This window comes from Cucumis melo, chromosome 12 (assembly GCF_025177605.1).
Source record: "Cucumis melo cultivar AY chromosome 12, USDA_Cmelo_AY_1.0, whole genome shotgun sequence".
NCBI lineage: Eukaryota > Viridiplantae > Streptophyta > Magnoliopsida > Cucurbitales > Cucurbitaceae > Cucumis > Cucumis melo.
In genome coordinates, this window is record NC_066868.1 from 25037954 (window position 1) to 25058810 (window position 20857).

General features: G+C 35.7%; 3 protein-coding genes across 3 annotated transcripts; 1 reads left to right on the forward strand and 2 right to left on the reverse strand.

Annotated features, from left to right (window-relative positions):
• Positions 1 to 2422: 2422 nt before the first annotated feature.
• On the forward strand, positions 2423 to 4175 carry LOC103485080 (putative pectate lyase 2). Its single transcript, XM_008442541.2, has 4 exons — positions 2423 to 3139; positions 3226 to 3329; positions 3671 to 3809; positions 3918 to 4175. The coding sequence occupies exons 1-4, from the start codon at positions 2456 to 2458 to the stop codon at positions 4134 to 4136; spliced, it is 1146 nt and encodes a 381-aa protein (XP_008440763.1). The 5' UTR covers positions 2423 to 2455; the 3' UTR covers positions 4137 to 4175.
• A 332-nt stretch (positions 4176 to 4507) lies between these two features.
• Positions 4508 to 6100, reverse strand: LOC103485088 (uncharacterized). Its single transcript, XM_008442553.3, has 3 exons — positions 5188 to 6100; positions 4766 to 4810; positions 4508 to 4657 (listed from the first exon to the last, which is right to left on the reverse strand). The coding sequence occupies exons 1-3, from the start codon at positions 5981 to 5983 to the stop codon at positions 4527 to 4529; spliced, it is 972 nt and encodes a 323-aa protein (XP_008440775.2). The 5' UTR covers positions 5984 to 6100; the 3' UTR covers positions 4508 to 4526.
• Positions 6101 to 18073: 11973 nt separating this feature from the next.
• On the reverse strand, positions 18074 to 20606 carry LOC103485063 (uncharacterized). The gene is made up of 5 exons (XM_051079768.1): positions 20204 to 20606; positions 19840 to 19992; positions 18966 to 19408; positions 18486 to 18878; positions 18074 to 18357 (listed from the first exon to the last, which is right to left on the reverse strand). Exons 1-5 carry the CDS (start codon positions 20604 to 20606, stop codon positions 18298 to 18300), a joined length of 1452 nt encoding a protein of 483 aa, XP_050935725.1. The 3' UTR covers positions 18074 to 18297.
• Between the last annotated feature and the right edge of the window lie 251 nt (positions 20607 to 20857).

The following is a 20857-nucleotide window of genomic DNA, read 5'->3' on the forward strand; positions in this document are numbered from 1 at the left end:
ACTATTTAAGGAGAGACTTTGGAAGTCCTTTACTTGAGGGTAAGATTATTAGAGTGTGATCAAAGTTTCATCTACCTTAAGTAAAGGGAATAAAATCTTATCCATATATAGTACATAAGTAAGGATAAAATGTTTCCTTCAATTTCGTTGAGATCCTATCACAAATTCGCACAAGTAAAATGCCATAAAGGAAATTATTAAATCTTCATTTAATGTTTATAGAAGTATTCATAAAATTATTTTTCTATGACTATGTATTTAAATAATAATAGGTACAATTAGATTAATATATTAACATATATATATATATAGCAACCATTAAAAAAGGTTGTAAATATAGTAAAATTGTTGATAACCAATAGATTCCTTTTATATTTACAATTTTTAAAAAATGTTCTATACACTTGATTATTATCCTTAAAATTGATATTCATTCTAACAAATTTTGGTTTAGGTCAAACAGATATAAATTTATTGATGGATAATTGTGATATATATATATATATATATATATATTTTGCTACGAAAATGTCGGCTGCCACACATATATGACTTTCATTTCAGACATCAGAAGAGAGCGTTGATTTTGGGGGACAAAACGTGGTGTTAATATAAACAAAATTCCGACCATTTTGGTTTTTCTATAAATATAAAACAATTAAGTAAACGATTATTATTATCCAAATAGAAAACTGTGAACAAATATTTGTTTTAATTCAGTCAACGGCATAGCAGAATATAATATTTCATACCAGACGTCAGAGGGTTGAGTTCATGTACGAAAAGTACCTAAATACATTTTTCTAAACTTAAATTTGAAAATGTTGTTTATAACCTATATGAAATTAACAAATGTATCTGGGTTTCTTTTGAGAAACAAAATAGTTCTTTCCTTACTTGAAAAACGTACATATTGTCCTTTTTAAAACGAAGAAATCTATACATTTTTAGGAAACTATCGTAAACGACGTAACTGTTGAAAATATTTACAAAATATAGCAAAATTTGAAATATTATCTATGACACTCTTTAGATATGAAATTTTGCTAAGAGTAAATATTTTGGTTCATTTTGTAATATTTCAAAGGGGAATTGCATAAGATGACAAAAAAAAAAAAAAAAAAAAGAACAGCTTATATCACTTTTTTTTTTGTGCATATTGTGAATATGACAAATATGATGGCTATCAGACGATTATTATAGGATTATCAGAGGGCTATAGATGTTATCAGAGGGCTATCAGATGGTTATCTTCTTTTAAATTTGCTACTTTCGCAATAAAAAAAATGTAATTAGACGTGCTCTATTTTCATAATTTTTTTTTTTTGCTATTCTTGCAAAAGCCCCTATTTCAAAATGCCCCATATTTTTATTGCATTTGATGTGCTTTTGATAAAAGGAAAATTGAGTTCGTCATATAATATTGTAGAATATATAGATTTTGAGTATAGTTTCAATGTTCTAATCTTATTCAAAAATGTTACATTTCTATCTTAAGTTTTAAGTAATGTGTACTTTGTTTGAGCTAATGTGGTCCCTTCGGTTGTGTACTTATATTAAACTTTTTTTTTCATCTTGTACTTATTGATTAGATGTTCGAGAATTCCATATTGAAAAAATGAAAAGAGGTCACACTTTTTATAAGATAGATGGATACTACTCATCCCATTAAAATTATACCATATGTTATCTAATATGGTATCAGAATCCATAAAACCTAAACGGGTATCAATTCTACGATAGAAAATCAGAGCTTTGCTTGGACAAAACTTCAGTTCTCTTAATCAACGAGACCCCTTATCAATGAGACGGGCGAAAACGAATTCCATCTAATACAGCATCTCAGGCGGACGGACCCTGACGATACTGGGGGCGTACTCTTTTCCTACTGGTTCAGTCCAATAAAAAAATTAGAATTCGATTAAGAGTGTTGAACTTAAAAAAAGACACAATCTCCAGGGATATGTGGGGGAAATCATCCTCGATTTTGAATACTTTAATATAGTCACACCGTATTTTTACGAGAAGGTGTTTAATTACCATTTTGTTGACAAAACGAGGTTTTGCTATTTTTTAAACTCGCAATGTGAAATAATTAATAATTTGCACATACCACAATTTTATCAAATACTAAAACCAAAAATATAGCAAAAGAATTTGTACACTCTCATTGGCATGTATCTTTCCCATTGTGCATATCACAAACCCTTAATATTATATGATATCTAACTTTTTGAAACAAGTAAACCAACTAAAGCCGTGCAACCACGACGTTTAACAATAGTCTCCTAAAGAACAAAATAGAAAAATTCAAAAGAGTGACTGAATTTGGCCTTGTTAGATCGTGAGCTCCACTTTTCTCTATTCTCAAATCCACATATATATAAGTCCCTAAAGTTCAACTCATTTATCACACCACCCTTTTCAATAACTCACACACTTTATACTATTAGCCATGGACTCAAAATCCTCCCACCTTCTACTAATCCTTCTCTTCATTTTTTCATTCATCAATCCCTCCCTCCAAGGTTACTACACTCCCGACAAGAAAAACATGAACGTAATCGACTCATGCTGGCGTCAAACCTCCAATTGGGCCAAAAACCGAAAAGCCTTAGCAGACTGTGCAGTTGGCTACGGCAAGGACGCAATCGGAGGCAAATTTGGCACCATTTACACTGTCACCGACCCATCCGACAACCCTTCAAACCCTAAATATGGAACGCTACGTTACGGTGTGATCCAAGACAAGCCATTATGGATTGTATTTGGGAAGGACATGGTGATTGTGTTGAAGAATGAGCTGATGGTAAATAGTTTCAAGACCATCGATGGACGTGGGGCTAAAGTGGAAATTGCTTATGGGCCTTGTATTACGGTGCAAGGGGTTAGCCATGTTATTATACATGGAATTAGTATTCATGATTGTAAGCCTGGGAAATCTGGGCTTGTTAGAGACACTGTGTCGCATGTTGGGAAACGGAAAGGGTCTGATGGTGATGCTATTGCTGTGTTTGGTTCTTCACATGTTTGGATTGATCATTGTTATTTAGCACGATGTACTGATGGTCTTATTGATGTTATTCATGCTTCCACTTCTGTCACTATCTCAAATAACTACTTCTCTCAACATGATAAGGTATGTATTTTTTTTTTTTTTTTTTTTTTTTGGATTTTTTCTTTCTTGTGTGGAATAATATTAATATCGATTATTGATTTTTTTAGGTGATGCTGCTTGGACATAATGATGGGTTCACCGATGATAAAATTATGAGGGTCACCATTGTTTTCAACCGCTTTGGCGCTGGTCTCATTGAGAGGATGCCCAGGTATAGGCATGAGTAGAGTTTCAAATTTTCTTTGCAGACCAATAAAATATAGCAGGATCTATCAATATTTATCAACATCTATTAGTAATATTTTGCTATATTTGAAAACCAACTCTTCTCCAAAATTTGAAACTTGACTTGATTTTAATGAATATTTTTAAGAGTCGATAATACAACTTAAAACAAACTCATAGGTGGAAGTAGTATTCCTAGTGTCGATTTTGAAATCAAAAACCAAATTCAGTATCAAACATGAGTTTTTTTATTGGTTTGAGTTCAAAGATTAGAGATTTGGGGGATATTTCTAACGTTTTAGTATTTTGGATTAATAATGGTTGTAGGGTTAGGTTTGGTTATGCCCATGTAGCCAACAATAGATACGACGAGTGGAAAATGTATGCCATTGGTGGAAGTGCAAACCCCACAATCTTCAGTGAAGGAAACTACTTTGTAGCTTCCCAAAATTCTTATGCCAAACAGGTACTAAGCAATTAGAAAAGAACCATAATAATAATAAAATAAAAGTACTAAAAAATTTTAATTTGAAATGTTAAAATTAACTAGCTATTTCAATAATGAATGAAACAGGTTACAAAGAGGGAGGTTAATAATGGGTGGAAGAACTGGAAATGGAGATCCTCCAGAGATGTGTTCTTAAATGGTGCTTATTTTGTGCCATCAGGATGGGGAAGCTGCAGCCCAATTTATACAAAAGCTCAGTCTTTTCCAGTGGCTCCTGGCTCTATGGTTCCTGCTTTGACTGCAAATGCCGGCCCACTTCGCTGTTTCATCGGCAAACCTTGCTAACTGAGAACTTGCTTTGATTGACTTTTTAAGTGCGTAAAATTTTTCTAACCACTTCAAAAGTTAATCTAAACGAGACTTACATTACATTTCAATTGTAATTTCGATCGGTTTGTTTTTGTTTTGGTTTCTGATATGTATATCAAAGTGCTATACCCTAGCTTCTTTTGAAGCATGTGAGTATTTAATTTGGGCACTCCAAGAAGGCAGGAACTTTTTTGGTTGATGAGACATAAAAATATTGATGATATAAAACTTTAAGAGTTGTGTATGATTGATTTCTACAAAATTGTATAATCTATAGTTTTGAGGAAATGTTTAATAAACAACAATTATATATATTTATGCATGTAAAAAATGAAAAAAAAAATTGCAACAGAGAAAGAAATTATATCAAAAAAGCCTATTGTCATTGCTTTGAACCCCGCAGGTTACCGGAGCTTTGGCTCTTACTCTTCTTACAAACCATATTACACCCGCCGCAACTACGAACACCCCGGCAGCCGACACTGCCGCTGCCGTCCCTGCAATTTTAATATGCAATTAATCATCAAATGTCTACTAAAATAGAATTCGAGTTGAAGATTTGTAGAGTAAAACTTGTATTTGATATTGATTTAAAATTAGCTCACCTGAAATTACAACATATTTCTTCTTTTGTTGGGATGTGTCATGATCTGCATTAGGAGATAGCAGTTACATAATTTGTTAACTTTTTTTAATGTGAATAAATAGTACACAGACAAAGAACTCCATACATATAATATTTATTTATTTCATTTCTTTTTGGTTTTGATGCATATTTACATCAGCATATCAACAAAGTTGAGACCTCAATACTTTTGTGGGTGTCAATATTTAAACGATAGTCCTAACAAAAACTCACACAAGAACGAGAAAAAGAAAAAGAGAGAAAAGTCATTCCCTTCATTCCAAATTGGAAGATAATTTAAGATGTGAAGTTTTACAGATTAGGTTTACTAATTTATGTTTTACAATGTCAGTTAAGTTGAAACTCTAATTTAATCTAAAAAAAGAAAAAGAATCCACTAACCTCCACAAAAAGTAGTAACATTCCGTTCACCACAAAGGCACAAGAAACCCTGACTTTGCGTATCAAATCCACAAGTTCCTCCTCCTCTCACCATATCTTGACAATGCAAACACCTCGTCGACACTGGGATATCAAAATCAACCCTTATCCCATATTCCGGAACCTGATCATACGGCTGATCCGGTGCCCCAATGCTCTTCCAATACACACTTGTATAGCTCGAACAGTACTTCAGCATCAGCCTCAACGATTCTGTCGCCTTTGGATAATACGAACAGCAAGACGCCGCCCCCAAACCCCCGCTGCATTCCGGCAAGTGTCTGCATAGATAGCTCGCACTGTCGCAGGACGAATCACACCGCTCTGGAAACCGCTCGCAGAACATTGGCTTAGGAGCCACAATTACATTGTCCTCACTGCAGTTGAAGAATAAGTAGTCGTTTTGGGAGGAAAGCGAGAGATGGGTGCTTGTGTCGAGGCTGAATGGTCTCGTGGGGCGGAAGTTATCGCCGTCGTCGCAGTTCCACATGTAAGGGTCAGTGATTTTGATGTGGCGTTCTGTGTAGCTTATGCTTTCAATTGGGTATCTCCCTGATGGAGTTCTCAATTCAAGCTTGCCAGAGTCGGTACAGTCGAGGATGTGGCGGTAGTAGGGGCTGCCACAGCCGTCGTCGATACCAAATGGGTAGTTGATTTGGATTGGGCCGCAGGAAGTTCGGCATTTGGTGGAGTGAGATGGGGTTGTGAAGAGAAACAGAGTGAGGACTAAAACAGAGTAGCAATGAGGGAGTGGCATTGTTTTGGGAGATGGGTTTGTGATGAAGAAAGAAATGGAAATTGAACCATAAGGGAAATTGTGGAATGAGTAAAGTGAAGTATTTATCTTTTGCTTTATTTTCTTTTGGTGATGTGTTATTAGACCTTTGCCGGGGCTTCAAGTGATTCTTCTTGGTAATGTGGGGCTGAGATTTTGGGGTTTGCTACGTTGTTAAAGACAGTTTAAGTACTTTTTGACCATCTTATACTTTTGCTCAATATGGCTTTGGGAATTGGGATAGCCATCTTTATATATATCAACTTTTAGTGTTGTAATTTTGTTGTCTGTTTCTTCTAAAATTCTTGCCTTCAAACTTGGGCAACTGACCCATGAAAATTGACAGCCCAATCTTCTTTATTTTGTTTTGTTTACTATAGATCAAAAGTCAAGAGACCTCTTTTGATTAGTCCATGATTTTGTATTGGCTTCGTATAGCTAAGACCTGTGTGACACTTGGCTCCCAGCAACCCTCCACTGATTATCCTGCTCTTTTAGGAAAACATTTATTTTAAATAATAAAACCGTCGAAAATATTCTTAATAGATTACCTTGATAAATGATATTAGTCTATTTGTATCAATTGTTTTGTAATATGCATGTCTTGTTTTATGTTAGCAACATGTTCGTGTCATGCAAATCATTCTGATGGAAGATGTTTTTCCTTGGTGATTCTTCTTTCCTCTAGCAATATGTTTTGGCATATTTTTTGTATTATGTCAAAGCATTTATGTTACTTGACTGAACAAATTCTAGCAAAAGATTTTTTTTCTATCAACATGTGCAACAAAAATTTGCTAGTTTTTTTTTTCTTATGGAGAAAATATTCTCTTGTTTTGAAAATCTTTTCAAGGTTGAGCCACATATATTGTGATTGTGGACTTATTTATTGGTGCTAAGGGGTATCCACCTCGTGAAGATGCCCAAGTGCACCTACTGACCTACCGTTTTCTGTTAAAAAGAAAAAAGATTGTGGACTTATTTATTTGTTAGGTTTGAGAAGAAAAATAGCCAAATGCATCTCTCTATGTATCTACTAATTAATTATATAATTAAATATTATTATTTCTTAATAAATTATATTAAACGACAAAACAGTTGAAAATATTTATAAATATATTATAATATCATAGTCCATTTGCCATAAATGGTAATATATGTGAAAAATCCCAACGAGCTAAATAAATATTTAAAATGAATGATGAGAAAAATGAAATTTAAATATTCTCACCTAACGTCCACTAAATGATTTTTTTCACTGACTCCTATTCAATTCTTGATGTAGTTTATTTGTAATCAAATAATTTATGTTGCATTGTGTTTAACATTTTTATATAGTTTGAACTATATACGTGCAAAATACTAGAGAGGAATCAAGAAGTGCAAAGAAACATTTCAAGTGAAGTTGATACATCTTTAACATTGATATCTTCGTCATACCCAAACCCAAAAGTAATGCCTACGAATAAACAAAAAGTACACGTATTGATGTTCGGGAGGAGCAAGAGAACAACTCAACAACAAAAGAGGAATGAAGAAACATACGAGGATGCTATTAGAGATTTAAAAAAAAAAAAAAGTATCACTTTTACCAATTTTGTCTTTTTGAACAAGATACTAGAGGAAGAGGGATCAAGAAGTGCACCCTAACATCTCAAGTACACGTTAACACTTCCTTAACACCCTAATAATGCCTCAAACCAAGAGTATGAATTCATTCAAAAATAAAAGACGTACAAAGAGTATCTGATAATCAAACAAGCAGAACAAATTAAAATGGATAAGTCAGAGAAAAAGCCTTCAATTAAGAGCAATTGAAGTAATACCATAATCAGAAAATATGGAAGATTTTGAGCACCAAGAGGCCAATAAGTATAAAATGTCATCCCTCAAGTTGATAGAAGATATCTCCAAAGAGTTAAATATTCTATTGTTTCTTTTCATCCATATAAACACCCCAGGGAGGCACCAATGAGATTGCTCCTGATAAGTCTTTTAGCCGATGTCTGTGTAGTTTGCAGAAGAGGATTTAACAAGGATTCAACTGAGTTAAAGATTAGTTGCCAAATCAAGGGCTTTAGAGAAAAAAGAACTCTAGACCTTCTTTGAATAAGAGCATTGCAGGAAGAGATGCTTCAGCGATTCTGATTGGTTTTTGCACAGAATATACTAGCTTGGGTTAAGGTGCATCGAAGGATTTCGAATTTGACATTTATCCATAGTATTTGATCCATTATTAAGTACTGTCCAAATAAAGACTTTACACTTTTTAGGTTTGGTGCATCAACCAAATGGATCTTTGGAGATTTAACAGAGAAAATACAGTTAGTGGTGAGAGACCATTGCACAATATCAGTATCCTATGTAGATATAGGGGGTGTCCAAGCAGCTGAGACCAAATCTCAATCAACAATTCCACTTTTTAATCAGTATCCTCAATTGACGGCAAGGAAAAAAAATTCCAGATTGCATTTGGTGGAGACCAAGCTTTTCCTTAACATTAATGAGCTTGATGTTAAAGGAGCTTGCTGTTAGTGAGAGCAAAGAAACGTGGCTGCAACGTATAAAAGGCCCATACCCGTCCAAAATTCTTATACCAGAAAGGGGTGTTACCTCCACTAGAGATTTTTTCCATTTAGTATCGGAAATAATTAAGTTCTGGAGTTTGGTAATTTTAAACCATGGAGACCTTGCGGTAGTATTATAGCATTTAATTAGAGGAAAAAGTTTCGAAAAGGCTCTTTAATGTATTTGAAGGCAATAACATCCTTCCACAAACCATCTTTTTCTGTGATATATCTCCACAACCATTTAGTCAAAAGAGCTTCATTTATCAATCTGATTTTGTCAATGCCAAGCCCTCCTCTGTCGTGAGAAGGTATGTAGGAATCTTGCTAAGCTCAGCCTTGATGAGTGTTAACCTCCTTCCTTTAGAGATATATGCATGTTTCCATGAGACAAATTTTCTTTCGATCAACTCAATAACAGGCTCCCAAAAGGAAGATTTTTTTGGATTGCCACCCAATGGAATGCCAAGATAATCGAAAGGGAGCGAGGACGCTTGACAACTCCAAATTCTTTCGGTAATATTTGTCATATGTTCATCAACATAGATACAAACGAAGGTAGGTTTCTGCAAGTTAATCATTTGTCTTCTTCCAAAAACTATTTTCTCTTCATTATCCACAATCTTCGCGTTCGGTAAATACACAAAGTTTTGTTCGTTGATCTTTTAGATGGGGTGCTACTCTTAGAAGAAAGGTGATCTATTCTATCCTGGAAGACAATTACTCTCAAAACTCAAGCAATAGGGTGAGTAAATTTGTCTTAAGGAGACAAATCTGAGAGACAACGTAAAATCGTTTGGCTCAAATCTATATACATATATATTTTCCTGTTTTGTTGTGTTGATAATTTTCATAACAGAGTTGATAGGAGAAAGTTCCAAATTAATTTTATCAAAAGCCTTCTCGATATCCAACTTAAATATAACATTCTGTTTTTTACTACATCTCTAGTAATCAACAATCTCATTAGCAATGAGAATGGGCTCAGTTATCTGTCTACCAGATACAAAAGCAGATTGGTCGGGAACAATAATTGTGTCTAGAAGAACATTCTTAAGTCATTAGGCAAGTATTTTGTAAATGCTCGTAGTCAAGCTAAAGGGCCTATAATCGGACACCTTCAATGCACTCGTTCTCTTTGGGATCAAAGCGATGGATGTATGTGGTGTTGACAGATTTGTTAAGAATACTTCTCTAAAAAAAATCATGTAACATCTTCATAATATCGGTTTTGAAAACGTACCAATATTTTTTAAAGAGTTCGATGGTGAATCCATCAGGCCCAGGAGTTTTGTTGCTGTCCAAACATTTATTCTACACTTCAGAATCAACAAAAGGCTTAATGAGATTTGCAGCATGTGTTTGGGAACAAGCTTTCCCAATCCAAGTTATCAAACATCCATTCGACATTGCTCTCACCAATGTATATGTCATTGAAATAATCTTTAAAATCTTTTTCAATCAGAGGGTCAGTATAGAAATTAACTCCTTGAGTGTTTTGGATTTCTGATATAAAATTGATCTGTCTTCTTGCAAAACACACTTCATGGAGAAAAGCAGTACTTCCACCACCTTCATTGAACCATGCGTATTTACACAACTGTCTCCATTTCCTTGCTTCGAGGAGCATAAGATTTTGTAGGTCAATTTTTAAAGCAGATCTGCTCGAGTCCTCCTCTGTCATAATACCCTGTTCCTCTCTGCTATCAATGTCAAAGATAAGTTTCCAAATATCAGCAGCATTTTCCATATCTTTCTCGTACACTCTGAGGTGTAGATAGTTGCTTTAGCTTTCTCATGACAGCATAACCCGGATGACCGTCTTCGTCAATGATCAGCCAAGCATTTTCAATTTCCTGTCCAAAGAATTTTGTGACAACCATCTATTATAAAATTTAAAGGGGCAGGGGCCCCATTTAAGAGAGTTGGATTCAAGAAGCAATGGGAAGTGATCAAATCAGATATTGCGAATTGATCTTTGAACTTGATGAGCTTGGAAAATTCCTTCCCAATTAGACGTATAAAGGAAGTGGTCTATTTTAGACATGGCTGGATTGCTTCTCAGGTTCGTCAACGTGTAAAGCCCATTGATTTGAGGTGGCCAATTAGACCAACATGAGATATTAAGTTTCATGAGCCCATCTGTATATGTTGAAGTCACCACGAAGAATCCAATAAGGAAAGCATGAGGCACCCAGAAGCAATAATTCTTCCCAGAAAATCAGGACTGTTTCTTCTACTAGCTGGGCCATAAACACCTGTTAGCCACCATTGAAGATCATCAGATCTTTTGAATTGAATGGAAATTGTGTCATTCCCTTTTATAACATCGACAACTTCAATATTAAGGGAGTCCCACATGACTAAAAGGCTCTCAACAGATCCGGTGGCTTTAACATATGCCCAGCTCCAGAGAGATTTAACTATCTTATTATCAATAACAGTGAACTTTGTTTCAGATAATATTGCTATGTTGGGACAAGTAGCTTTAGTGATATCTTTAATTATAGCTCTTTTTGAGTTGCCCCCGATATCTACTTTGATACGCTTGATATACCGGTGATATACATTTGATAACTTTTTAATAGGCACTTGATACACACTTCATATATGTAACATATACTTGATGTATACTTATTACACATTTGATCTAATTGATATATCAAATATTTGGATTTACAAAAAAAGATTATGAATTTTTGTTTAAGGATTAAAAAACGAAAAATATACACATTTATCGTAAAAATATAAACCACATGCACATACTATTATCTCCCAAACTAAAATAATCAACACTCAAATAATAACTCACTTTTTGACCTGAACACCCTCTAAAAAAGAGTTTCATGTTTTTTACCCTAAAATTAATAAAAATCAACTTATTTACAAAAATATCACATTGTTTTATTTACCCAAATGTCATTAGAAAATTTTACTTAATTGCCATCGAACTAAAAATCTTTAAAATTTTGTCATTTTTAACACATTTATGTATATAAATATGTATATTAGGGATACATCAGGTGTATCAGATGTATTAGGTGTATATCAAGTGTGTCAGGTGCATTTTGCAACCATTTCTAAAAAAAAAATGTATTAGGTGTATATCAAATGTGTTAGGTGCATTTTGCATCCATTTCTAAAAAGAAGTGAACCGGGTGCATCAAGTATATCACTTGGGTTGAACTTATTTTTTTTGATAAAAGATACTTCATTACCACTTCAATAAAAAGAGCAATTAGTACAGGAAGCGGAGAAAAGGGCTAGAGAAAAGCCCTATTTTACAAAAGCAGAGATATTTAACGCTATGGAGCAACAATCATAATTTGAAAATAATTTAGATTTGCAGCTCCATAAACCGGTTTGAGCGAGAATGTCTTCCCAAAGCTCTTGAAAATCTTTTCCCTGTTGTTTGAAGATTCTATTGTTTCTTTCCAGCCAAATCTTCCAAAGGAGGGTAGCAATGGTATTGAATGTTATCAGCCCTTTTTGAGTACTTATGTTGAGGGAGCAAATGTTCTGAACAAGGGACTGCACATCATTTGGAGTTCTATTCCAATTGAGGAGAGCTTTGGCCTTACTCCATAACTTCTGACTGTAGGGGCAATGGATGAAGAGATGATTTATGTCTTCTTGGCTCTTGTTGCACATATAACACCAGTTGGGGTTGAGGGCCCAATTTGGTAAACGTTTCTGCAGGCGATCAGCTGTATTAATGCAACCGTGGATGAGCGTCCAGATGAAAAATTTACACTTTTTTGGAAATTCCACCTTCCACAGAGTTTTGTAGAGATTTGGATGAAAGTTAGCTGGAGAGGCTGAAGCTTCAGATAGGCTCCTTTTTACGGACGCGGTATCGAATATGTTGTTTGAATTTAGTTTCCATAATGGTTTTGGAAGCCCCCTATTCAGTAAGGGAGTTGGAAGAGAGGCTTTAATATTGTGCCACAAGTTTTGTTCATGGTCACGAAGGGGCCGATTGATATGGAGATGCCAGTCATTAGATGAAGGATTCCAAAAATCTTTAACAGACCCCTTTTTGTTTGTAGATAGAGCAAAAAGACGGGGGACGGCCAAAGATAAAGGAGCATTTCCATTCCAGTTGTCAAGCCAAAAGGAGATATCTTCTCCATCATTTACCTTCCAGCTGATGTTTTTATGGAACCAACTGATACACTCTGTCACTGCTTTCCAAGGGCTGTTATTGCTGCTGAATTTTCCACGAGAAGGAAATCTGCCCATTTTCTCCTGATCATATTTGGAAATGATCAGGCGTTTCCATAAAGGATCTTTTTCAGTTAGAAATTTCCAGAGCCATTTACAGAGAAGGGAAAAATTTGTGCTATTGACAGAGTGAATACCGAGGCCTCCTTTCTCTTTTGGGGAAACAATTTGGTTCCATCTGATGAGGCTAATGTTGTGTCCATTCGATGTACCATTCCAAAGGAAATTTCTCCAAGAAGCTTCAATTTTCTGAGCTATACCTTTGGGGACCTTGAAGACCGACATTTGATATATGGGGAGGCTTTCAAGAGTTGAGTTTATCAGAGTGATTCTGCCACCTTTGGATAACTGAGAGTATTTCCAGCTGCTCAATTTTTTCTGGATTTTCTGAAGTACATTGTCCCAGAATTTTGCTGATGAAGGCTTCCCTCCTAAGGGCATACCAAGGTAAGATGTCGGAAGATGGCCCTTGCTTATTCCCCAACTGTCCGCTATAGACTTTGCACGATCTGTTGGGACGTTTATGGGAAAGATAGTAGACTTGGACAGATTGATGTTAAGGCCCGAGGCTGATTCAAAGAGATGAAGGATCATTTTGAGGTTTGATACGTAGTCATCCCTATCCTCTACAAAGATGAGGATGTCATCCGCAAATAGGATGTGGGTAAGATTAAGGTTGGGACTGAAATTGACTCCATTGATTTTTCTTTTATCTGCCAAGTTGTTCAAAAGACGGCTGAGATAGTCCATAGCCAAAACAAAGATGAAGGGTGAAAGGGGGTCACCCTGTCGGATTCCTCTAGAAGGTTTGATTCTGCCTCTCGGTCTACCATTGATAAGAACAGAGTATTGGACACTAGAGATGCAGCTGGCAATCATTTTCCTCCATTTCTGAGAGTAGTTCTTTTTCATAAGCACAAAGTCTATGAAGCGCCAATTTAGCTTATCGAAGGCCTTTTCAATGTCCAGTTTTATCACAAAGCCTCTTTCTTTTTTATTTCTCCAGAAATCCAAAGCTTCATTTGCAATAAGAATGGCCTCTGTAATTTGTCTGCCTTTAACGAAGGCCATTTGAGACTCAGAGATCGTGTCGGGGAGAGTTTGTTTCAATCTATCAGCCAAAGCCTTTGCGATTAATTTGTAGATAGCCGTGGTGAGGCTGATGGGCCGAAAGTCTGCAACTGTCTCGCAATTTTCTTTTTTGGCTATAAGGGTAATGAGAGTTTCATTGACAACTTTATTGATGATATGGGTGCTATGAAAATCTTTGAAGATATCACAAATGTTTTGCTTCATAAAAGCCCAAGACTTTTGTAGGAAATCCATCGTATAACCATCTGGACCTGGAGCTTTATTCTTTGCAAAGGGCTTTAAAGTGTGCCAAATTTCATCTTCATTAAAGGGTTTGTCCAGCAAGTCACTGTTGGTGTTGGAGATGGGGCACCAATCGAGATTATCAATAAACAAATGGTTGTTTCTGTTGTCTGTATAGATTTCTTCAAAATGTTGAATGAAGGCATCGGCAATGTCACTGTCCTTTAGGCAATTCTGTCCACTGTTGTTTATAATCTTGGAGATCAAACACTTTTTTTGCCTTGCTGTGCAAATTTTGTGGAAAAAGGAAGAATTTTCATCACCTTCATGGATCCATATTCTTTTGCATTTTTGGGCCCATATTTGAGCTTCAGTGAGAGTAATTTGGGAGAGGTCGGCTTTTAGAGCAATCCTTTTCTCTCTGTGAATCTCTGTTGCAGATCCTTCAGCCTCTAGCTTATCAATTAGGTCGATTTCTTTGATCCAGGCCTTTTTTGAAGCTTCATCTTTTCCTTTTTTTTCTTTTCCCCAAGCTTTGATTTTCAGAGCCAACTGCTTTAGTCTGTGCATAAAGGAATAACCTGCATAGCCTGGCTGACTGGTGTTTCCCCACCAAAACTCTATGTTTTTCTTGTAGTCTGGGTCTTTTAGGTAGGCATTTGTGAATCTAAAAGGAGAAGGTCCCCAAGAGATCGAAGACGACTCAAGAACGATGGGAAAATGGTCTGAAGTAGTTCGGGTTAACACTTTTGAAGTATGGCCTGGGAAAATATTTTCCCAATGGGTCGAGAAAAGAAATCTGTCCAGTCTGGAGAGGGTGGCCTGAGCTCTGAGATTTGACCAAGTAAACTTTGCATTGGTGAGGGGAGGATCAGTCAGATTACAATTGGTAATGAAAGTGTTGAATCTTTTCATGCTTTGCGTGGCTGGATTTTTGTTGGACGTCTCCTCCTTCCATCTTATAACATTAAAATCTCCACCAAGAATCCAGGTTGGCAAGCAGATGGACTTTAGATTTTCAAGTTCCTCCCAAAATAAAGGCCTATTTTTTCTTTTGGCTGGGCCGTAAATGGCAGAGAGCCACCAAAAAGCACCATTGTTGGAGCCAATTTGGATGGAAACAGAGAAAGCCCCTTTAAAAACATTCAGGATAGAAAAATTTTGATCATTCCACATCACAATAATACCTCCTGATCGGCCGGAAGAATTGAGAAAAGTCCAATTGATGCTAATTGGGCTCCAAATCGATTTTATTATTTTCTTAGTCACTGATGTGAGTTTAGTTTCAGTGAGTATGACAAAATCTGGATCATAGGCAAAGATAGTTGCTTTTATTTGGGCTCTTTTATGGGCCGAGCATAGCCCTCTTACATTCCAGGATAAAAACTTCATGGGAACACCATTGGCCCCATGGTGTCATTTTCCTTGCCATCAATTACATCCTCAGACTCATTTTCAATACCTACATTTGGTGGCCCATTTAAAATAGAAATCATCCTATCATTTGTAACAGAATTAAACTGTGAATTAAAATCTGCCGCCAGTCTGAGGTTGTTTTCTTTCAGCCAATCTGTGAGTTTCCTCTTGAAGCTAACTTCCTCATCTTCGGTCTCTTCCCTTATGTTCTCCTTTTTCTTCTTTTCTCCATCTTCATGAGCACAAGTCATCATAGGGGCCAGGCTGTCCTTTACAATGTCTGACTCAGTAGGAGATGTTGGTGAAGGGATGTACGAAGGACTTTCAGGACAAGAGAAATCAGTATCAGAGAGGGGGGAGATGTGGCCAAGGTCTACCACCAGTTCAAACTTATTCTGGTCAATTTTTTCTTTATCTTTTTGCCTGCTTGTTTGAGAAGTTTCCCTTTCCATGCTTCGGCTCTTGACTCTATAGACTTTTTTCTTTATGGACTGAGTAGGCCTTTTTGATTTAGCTTCCATTTTTGCATAACTCATTGGGCTTCCCAGTTTCAGCGTTTTTGTAGGGGCAGAGTGAGCTGAAAACAGAAAGGTCTCATTTTTTGGGGAGCTGAAGGAAACTTTCCTCTTGGTGTTTATAGGGCTGATTTTTTGGTTGTACTCACTGCAGCAGATTTGTTTCCCCTTCTTCTTCTCTGTCATTTCTGATCTGTGGTCTTTTTTATGTATTTTCTCTGAAGAATTGCTATTATCACTGTCACCTTCGTAGTTCAAATTCAAAAAACTTACCGTTTTATTGAATTTTTTAATGGTTTTTGTGGGCCCCATCTTCCGATCGTTGTTCATCTGCTTTGATCCTTTCTTTGAACTTTCCGGCAAGTCTGGTTTAGCTATCACGGCAAGGTTGCGTCTGAAAGTGTACTGTTCGGCAAAGGGATTGAATTCGTTGAAATTTTCAGCAGCAGTTTTTGTGAAGGAGCCGTGAATACTAGGATTTCTTTCTCTTAACCATTTTCCTTCAGGGTGGGTGACTGTTTGAATAACGAAATCATGACCTTCTTCATCATGAATTTGAATGAAAGCTGGTAGAAAACCTGTGTAGTTTCCCTTAACTTTAATGAGAGCTTCGGTTAGTTCAAGTTTGTTGACACTTTCCGGCGCAGCATCTATGAAACCACCACAAGCTTCTCCAATCTGTATAAAAGTATTAAGATTCCAAATATGTAAAGGGATACCTCTGAATCTCGTCCATCCACCATAGCTTGGAACCACTTTTATATCTGCATGGGCATTTTTTGACCATTTTTCAAACTTCACATAGAAAGGACCAACAGTAGTCCATCCAATATTTTTGCATAACAGTTTAGCTAATTCTTTATCTTTAATGAAGAGAAGAGCTTTGTCTGCATGAAAAGGAATATAGCGAAAGCACGAGTCTTTTTTGTCTGTTTGGTCTCTGAGACGATCTATGATTTTTGCCCAATCATCATGAAAACATCTCCTGGACAGTATAATCGATTTTTCCCAGTCAATGTCATTCTTTTTTTCTTCTTTCCTGATTTCAGATTTCAGAGCCGGTAGGAGCCTCTTTAGTGAAGATGTGCTTTTGATTTTAGAACAATCCGATTCAGAGCTTGAAGAGCTTGAGCAGCTTCGGACAGCTTCAGCATAGGTCTTCCTGGGGGATTCAGAGTCAGTGGAGGAGTCATAAGGCTGTTGGATTTTTTCTTTCCCTTTGTCTTGGTTGTAGTAATGTCTTGAGGGAGTCTCTTTTTTGTCTGATGTTTTTTTGCATGTCAACATGTCATTGAAAAAAATTGCGTGACAAACTTGCAAATCCCTAAACTCAATTGACATCTACTGCATTTTCCTTTTATTTTTGGTTTTTTCTTTTGAAAAGTAAACCTATTTATAATCTTACCAAAATCAAGTCAATTTTTGAAAACTAAAAAAAATAGCTTTCAAAAATTGTTTTTGTTTGTGTAATTTAGCTAGAGTTCGGCTATTGTATTTTAGAAAAAAAATGCAAATTAATGTGAGGCAGGAAAAGGAAATCAATTTAAGTTTTTAAAACAAAAATAAAAGACAAAATAGTTATCGAATTAGGTCTTACATTAACTCAATTGAGTTATTTTTTATTTCCGAAGTCGTCTGATCACCTGTAATTAATTATGATTATATTATTGTTTACCCTCTTCATATTTATGGTTGGAAACACAAATGTCCTTTGATCAACCATTGCTTTTGTCTAGTGAAGATCGAAAATCTTCACCTACCTTTTGGAGAATTGAGCATTATTTTGTAGTTCAAAAATAATGAAGTCTGTTGTTGATGTCAAAATTATGGTACTAACGGTGAATTTTTATAATTTTGGAACGAATCGTACGATTATGTCTTGCACAATAAAGAAAAAATTCAAACGGATGAGATGCTTGGCTTCCAACACTCCGACGATCATGATCAAGTTAGCAATGGTTTAGAGAAGGCTAGAGATTAAAGAGTTGCGCTAAATAACTAAATAACTAATATTGGGTTATCATAGCGAGACATTATTTTACTTCAAATGCGATAGGTTCATTATTGCAAGATGATAAACATATCTTTGGAAAACAAAAAAGCTACATTGGTTTATTTGCCTAACATAGCCTTTTCTTGTGTTTTCTCGGGGAAAATCGAAAACAGCTTAAATGCAATATATCCCGAGCGAGTTCCAAGTGAAACCCAACAAAACAGATAGGTGGAAGGATGATCACTGCTGCAATGATCCATGGAATAGTCATCTTTGTTTTATCATACGCAATAAAGAAGGTCGCGCTGAAAGCCACCGCCATGCATGCTATAGAAAGAAACAATGTCACCAACCCAAAAAAATAACTTAATCGGCAAACATATGAAAAAATCCTTTTCTGCATATCGCGAAGTCAAAATTGATAAAAAGATGAGTGCAGAAGTTGTAGACATCACCAGAGCTGCAACATCGAATACTATGAACACTTTAAATGCCACATTTGTTTGGAGAATGGAAATGACATCCTCATAATCACCGTTGCCTCCTCGAACCGTAAATGATGCTGCAAAAACCATTGTTGTGATTAGAGTTGCCACCAACATGCACGAGTTTGCCGTCTTTCTGATCCACTCCTCCCCTTTTTCCCGTAGGTCTTCATGCTTTTTTGAGAAGAGTTCACGAGGTGTTAGCCCATAAATATCATCATCTTTCCGTACGGGCTCACGAGTTGTTCGCCCATCAATAACATCATCTTTCCGTCGGGGCTGATCACCAGGTTTTTGATCCTTAGGTTGGTCTCTTTTTATCTTCATTTTACAATGGGATGGGGTAACCATTTCCTCCACTTCCTTGAATTAAGTTAAAGTACAACATTTCAAAATAATGCTCTCAATTGTTGTTAAAAAAACATGCAATGTATGCATCAAAGAACTTACCTTAAACCACCGAAACTCGTATTGCATTTGTAGAGCTGTCCCAGACACTTTGCTTAGGCGATATGGAGATGCCAACATTCCAACTAAGTGTAGAATGTTACAATCATTCTTTTGATTGAAACCATTGACAATGAAATCCTTCACCCCTCCTATCTCATGTATAAGACTAAACACGTTTTCTTGTCGATATTCAACTGCTACATGAAATATGGTTTTGCTGTCTTTGTCAGCGATCCATATGAAATCGGGATAGGAGCGAATGAGTATTATCAAAAACTCAACATTTCCAACTCTTGCTGCATCATGTAATAAACTTGAGGGAGTTGTTATGAACTTTCGTAGCTCGGGTTCTGGAAGGTTCTCCACAACAAATTTGCATAGGCATTCAACAACTTGATGAGCTAATGTTTGCATCAGAGCTGTTTTATAAACTCTGTTGAAGCCTAAAAGAGTAGAGTATGTAAATATATATAAGGGGTTTTATAAATATAGAAGAATGGGTCAAACTATTTACAAGTTATAGCAAAACTTTCTACCTTCTTTATAGTCCATTTAGATGCATCGTGATAGAAATTGATTTTAAGTCTATCACTGATAGACGAGAATAGAAGTGTACCAGTAATTGAAACCGATAGAAATCTAAAATTGATACTATCAGTGAGAGAAACAGCTGATACAAGTCTATCATTAATAGCGATTGATTGATAGGAATCTACTAGTCTTCTTTTTACTATTTTGGTTGATAGTTTGGCATTTTTTCTATATGTGAAAATTTCTCAAGATATTATCATATAATGATTAAAAAGTATATACTAAATTATATTATATATATCCAAATTAAAGAGAAAGCAATGATGGATATGTGTATAATTACGAGAGTTTATATATTTCTTCAAGCAGCTAAGCTGGTTGCTGCTACCAATTGCATATGGCTTTCTTGCTAGTAAGTGCAAAGCTGTGTCGCCATTTTCTTTTTCCCTCCACTTTGCCAATCCAGATTTCACTTTCAGAATATCCAATGCTATATCTACAATGAAAAAAAAAATGAAGAGCAATTCAAAACATTGAATATACAGTAGTATTAATTAAAGATTATTATTATTATTATATATCAAGCAAGGGATTTGGAAGAAAAACCATAATAATCACTGTCGATTGTAGCTAAGAGAAGTTGAAATTGTTGTTCAGTTGTAGAACTTCCTTAGACAGAGAGAAAAGATAGGAAGCCATTTCTTTGCGTTTGTAAATTACAGCGGTAAGAAGTGGCACGTAATATTCAATTAGATGAGCATAATTAACATCAGAATTTCCAGGCCTTTGATCATCATTCTTAACAATTGCTTCAGCGATCCTTACAACTCCTGAAATAGCAGCATAAAAAAGGGCAGTATGTCCTTCTCCATTTTTTATAAATAAGTCATGGTTATTTGAACAGTAAAGTTTAACCAACTCTTCAACAAAACCAATTCGCTTTGCAGCAGCAGCAACATGGAGTGCGGTATTCTTTTTTATAGTTATCTTCTTAGTGATCCATGAGGAATCTTCTTTAAATATACCCTTCGCAGCTTCCCAATCACCCTTTAAAGCAGCTTGATATAACTCAATCGCTTTTTTAATATTATTGTTTCCTTTATTCTCCATTGTTGTACCTACAAATAAACAATCCATAATATCCCCAAAAGAAATAAATAATTTGAAGTTCTAAACAATAGCTACAACCATTCTGGTTTTAGATCTCAGTGCCATTTTGATGACAGATTGACGATATGATAGTTTTGGAAAAACATGCCTCTTTGGATGAATTATTTTAAAATTTTTAGATTTCAATGTAAAATTTGTTCTTTTCTTTTGAAAGGGAAACAGAGGGCTTTGTACAGACAATGGAGATGCCC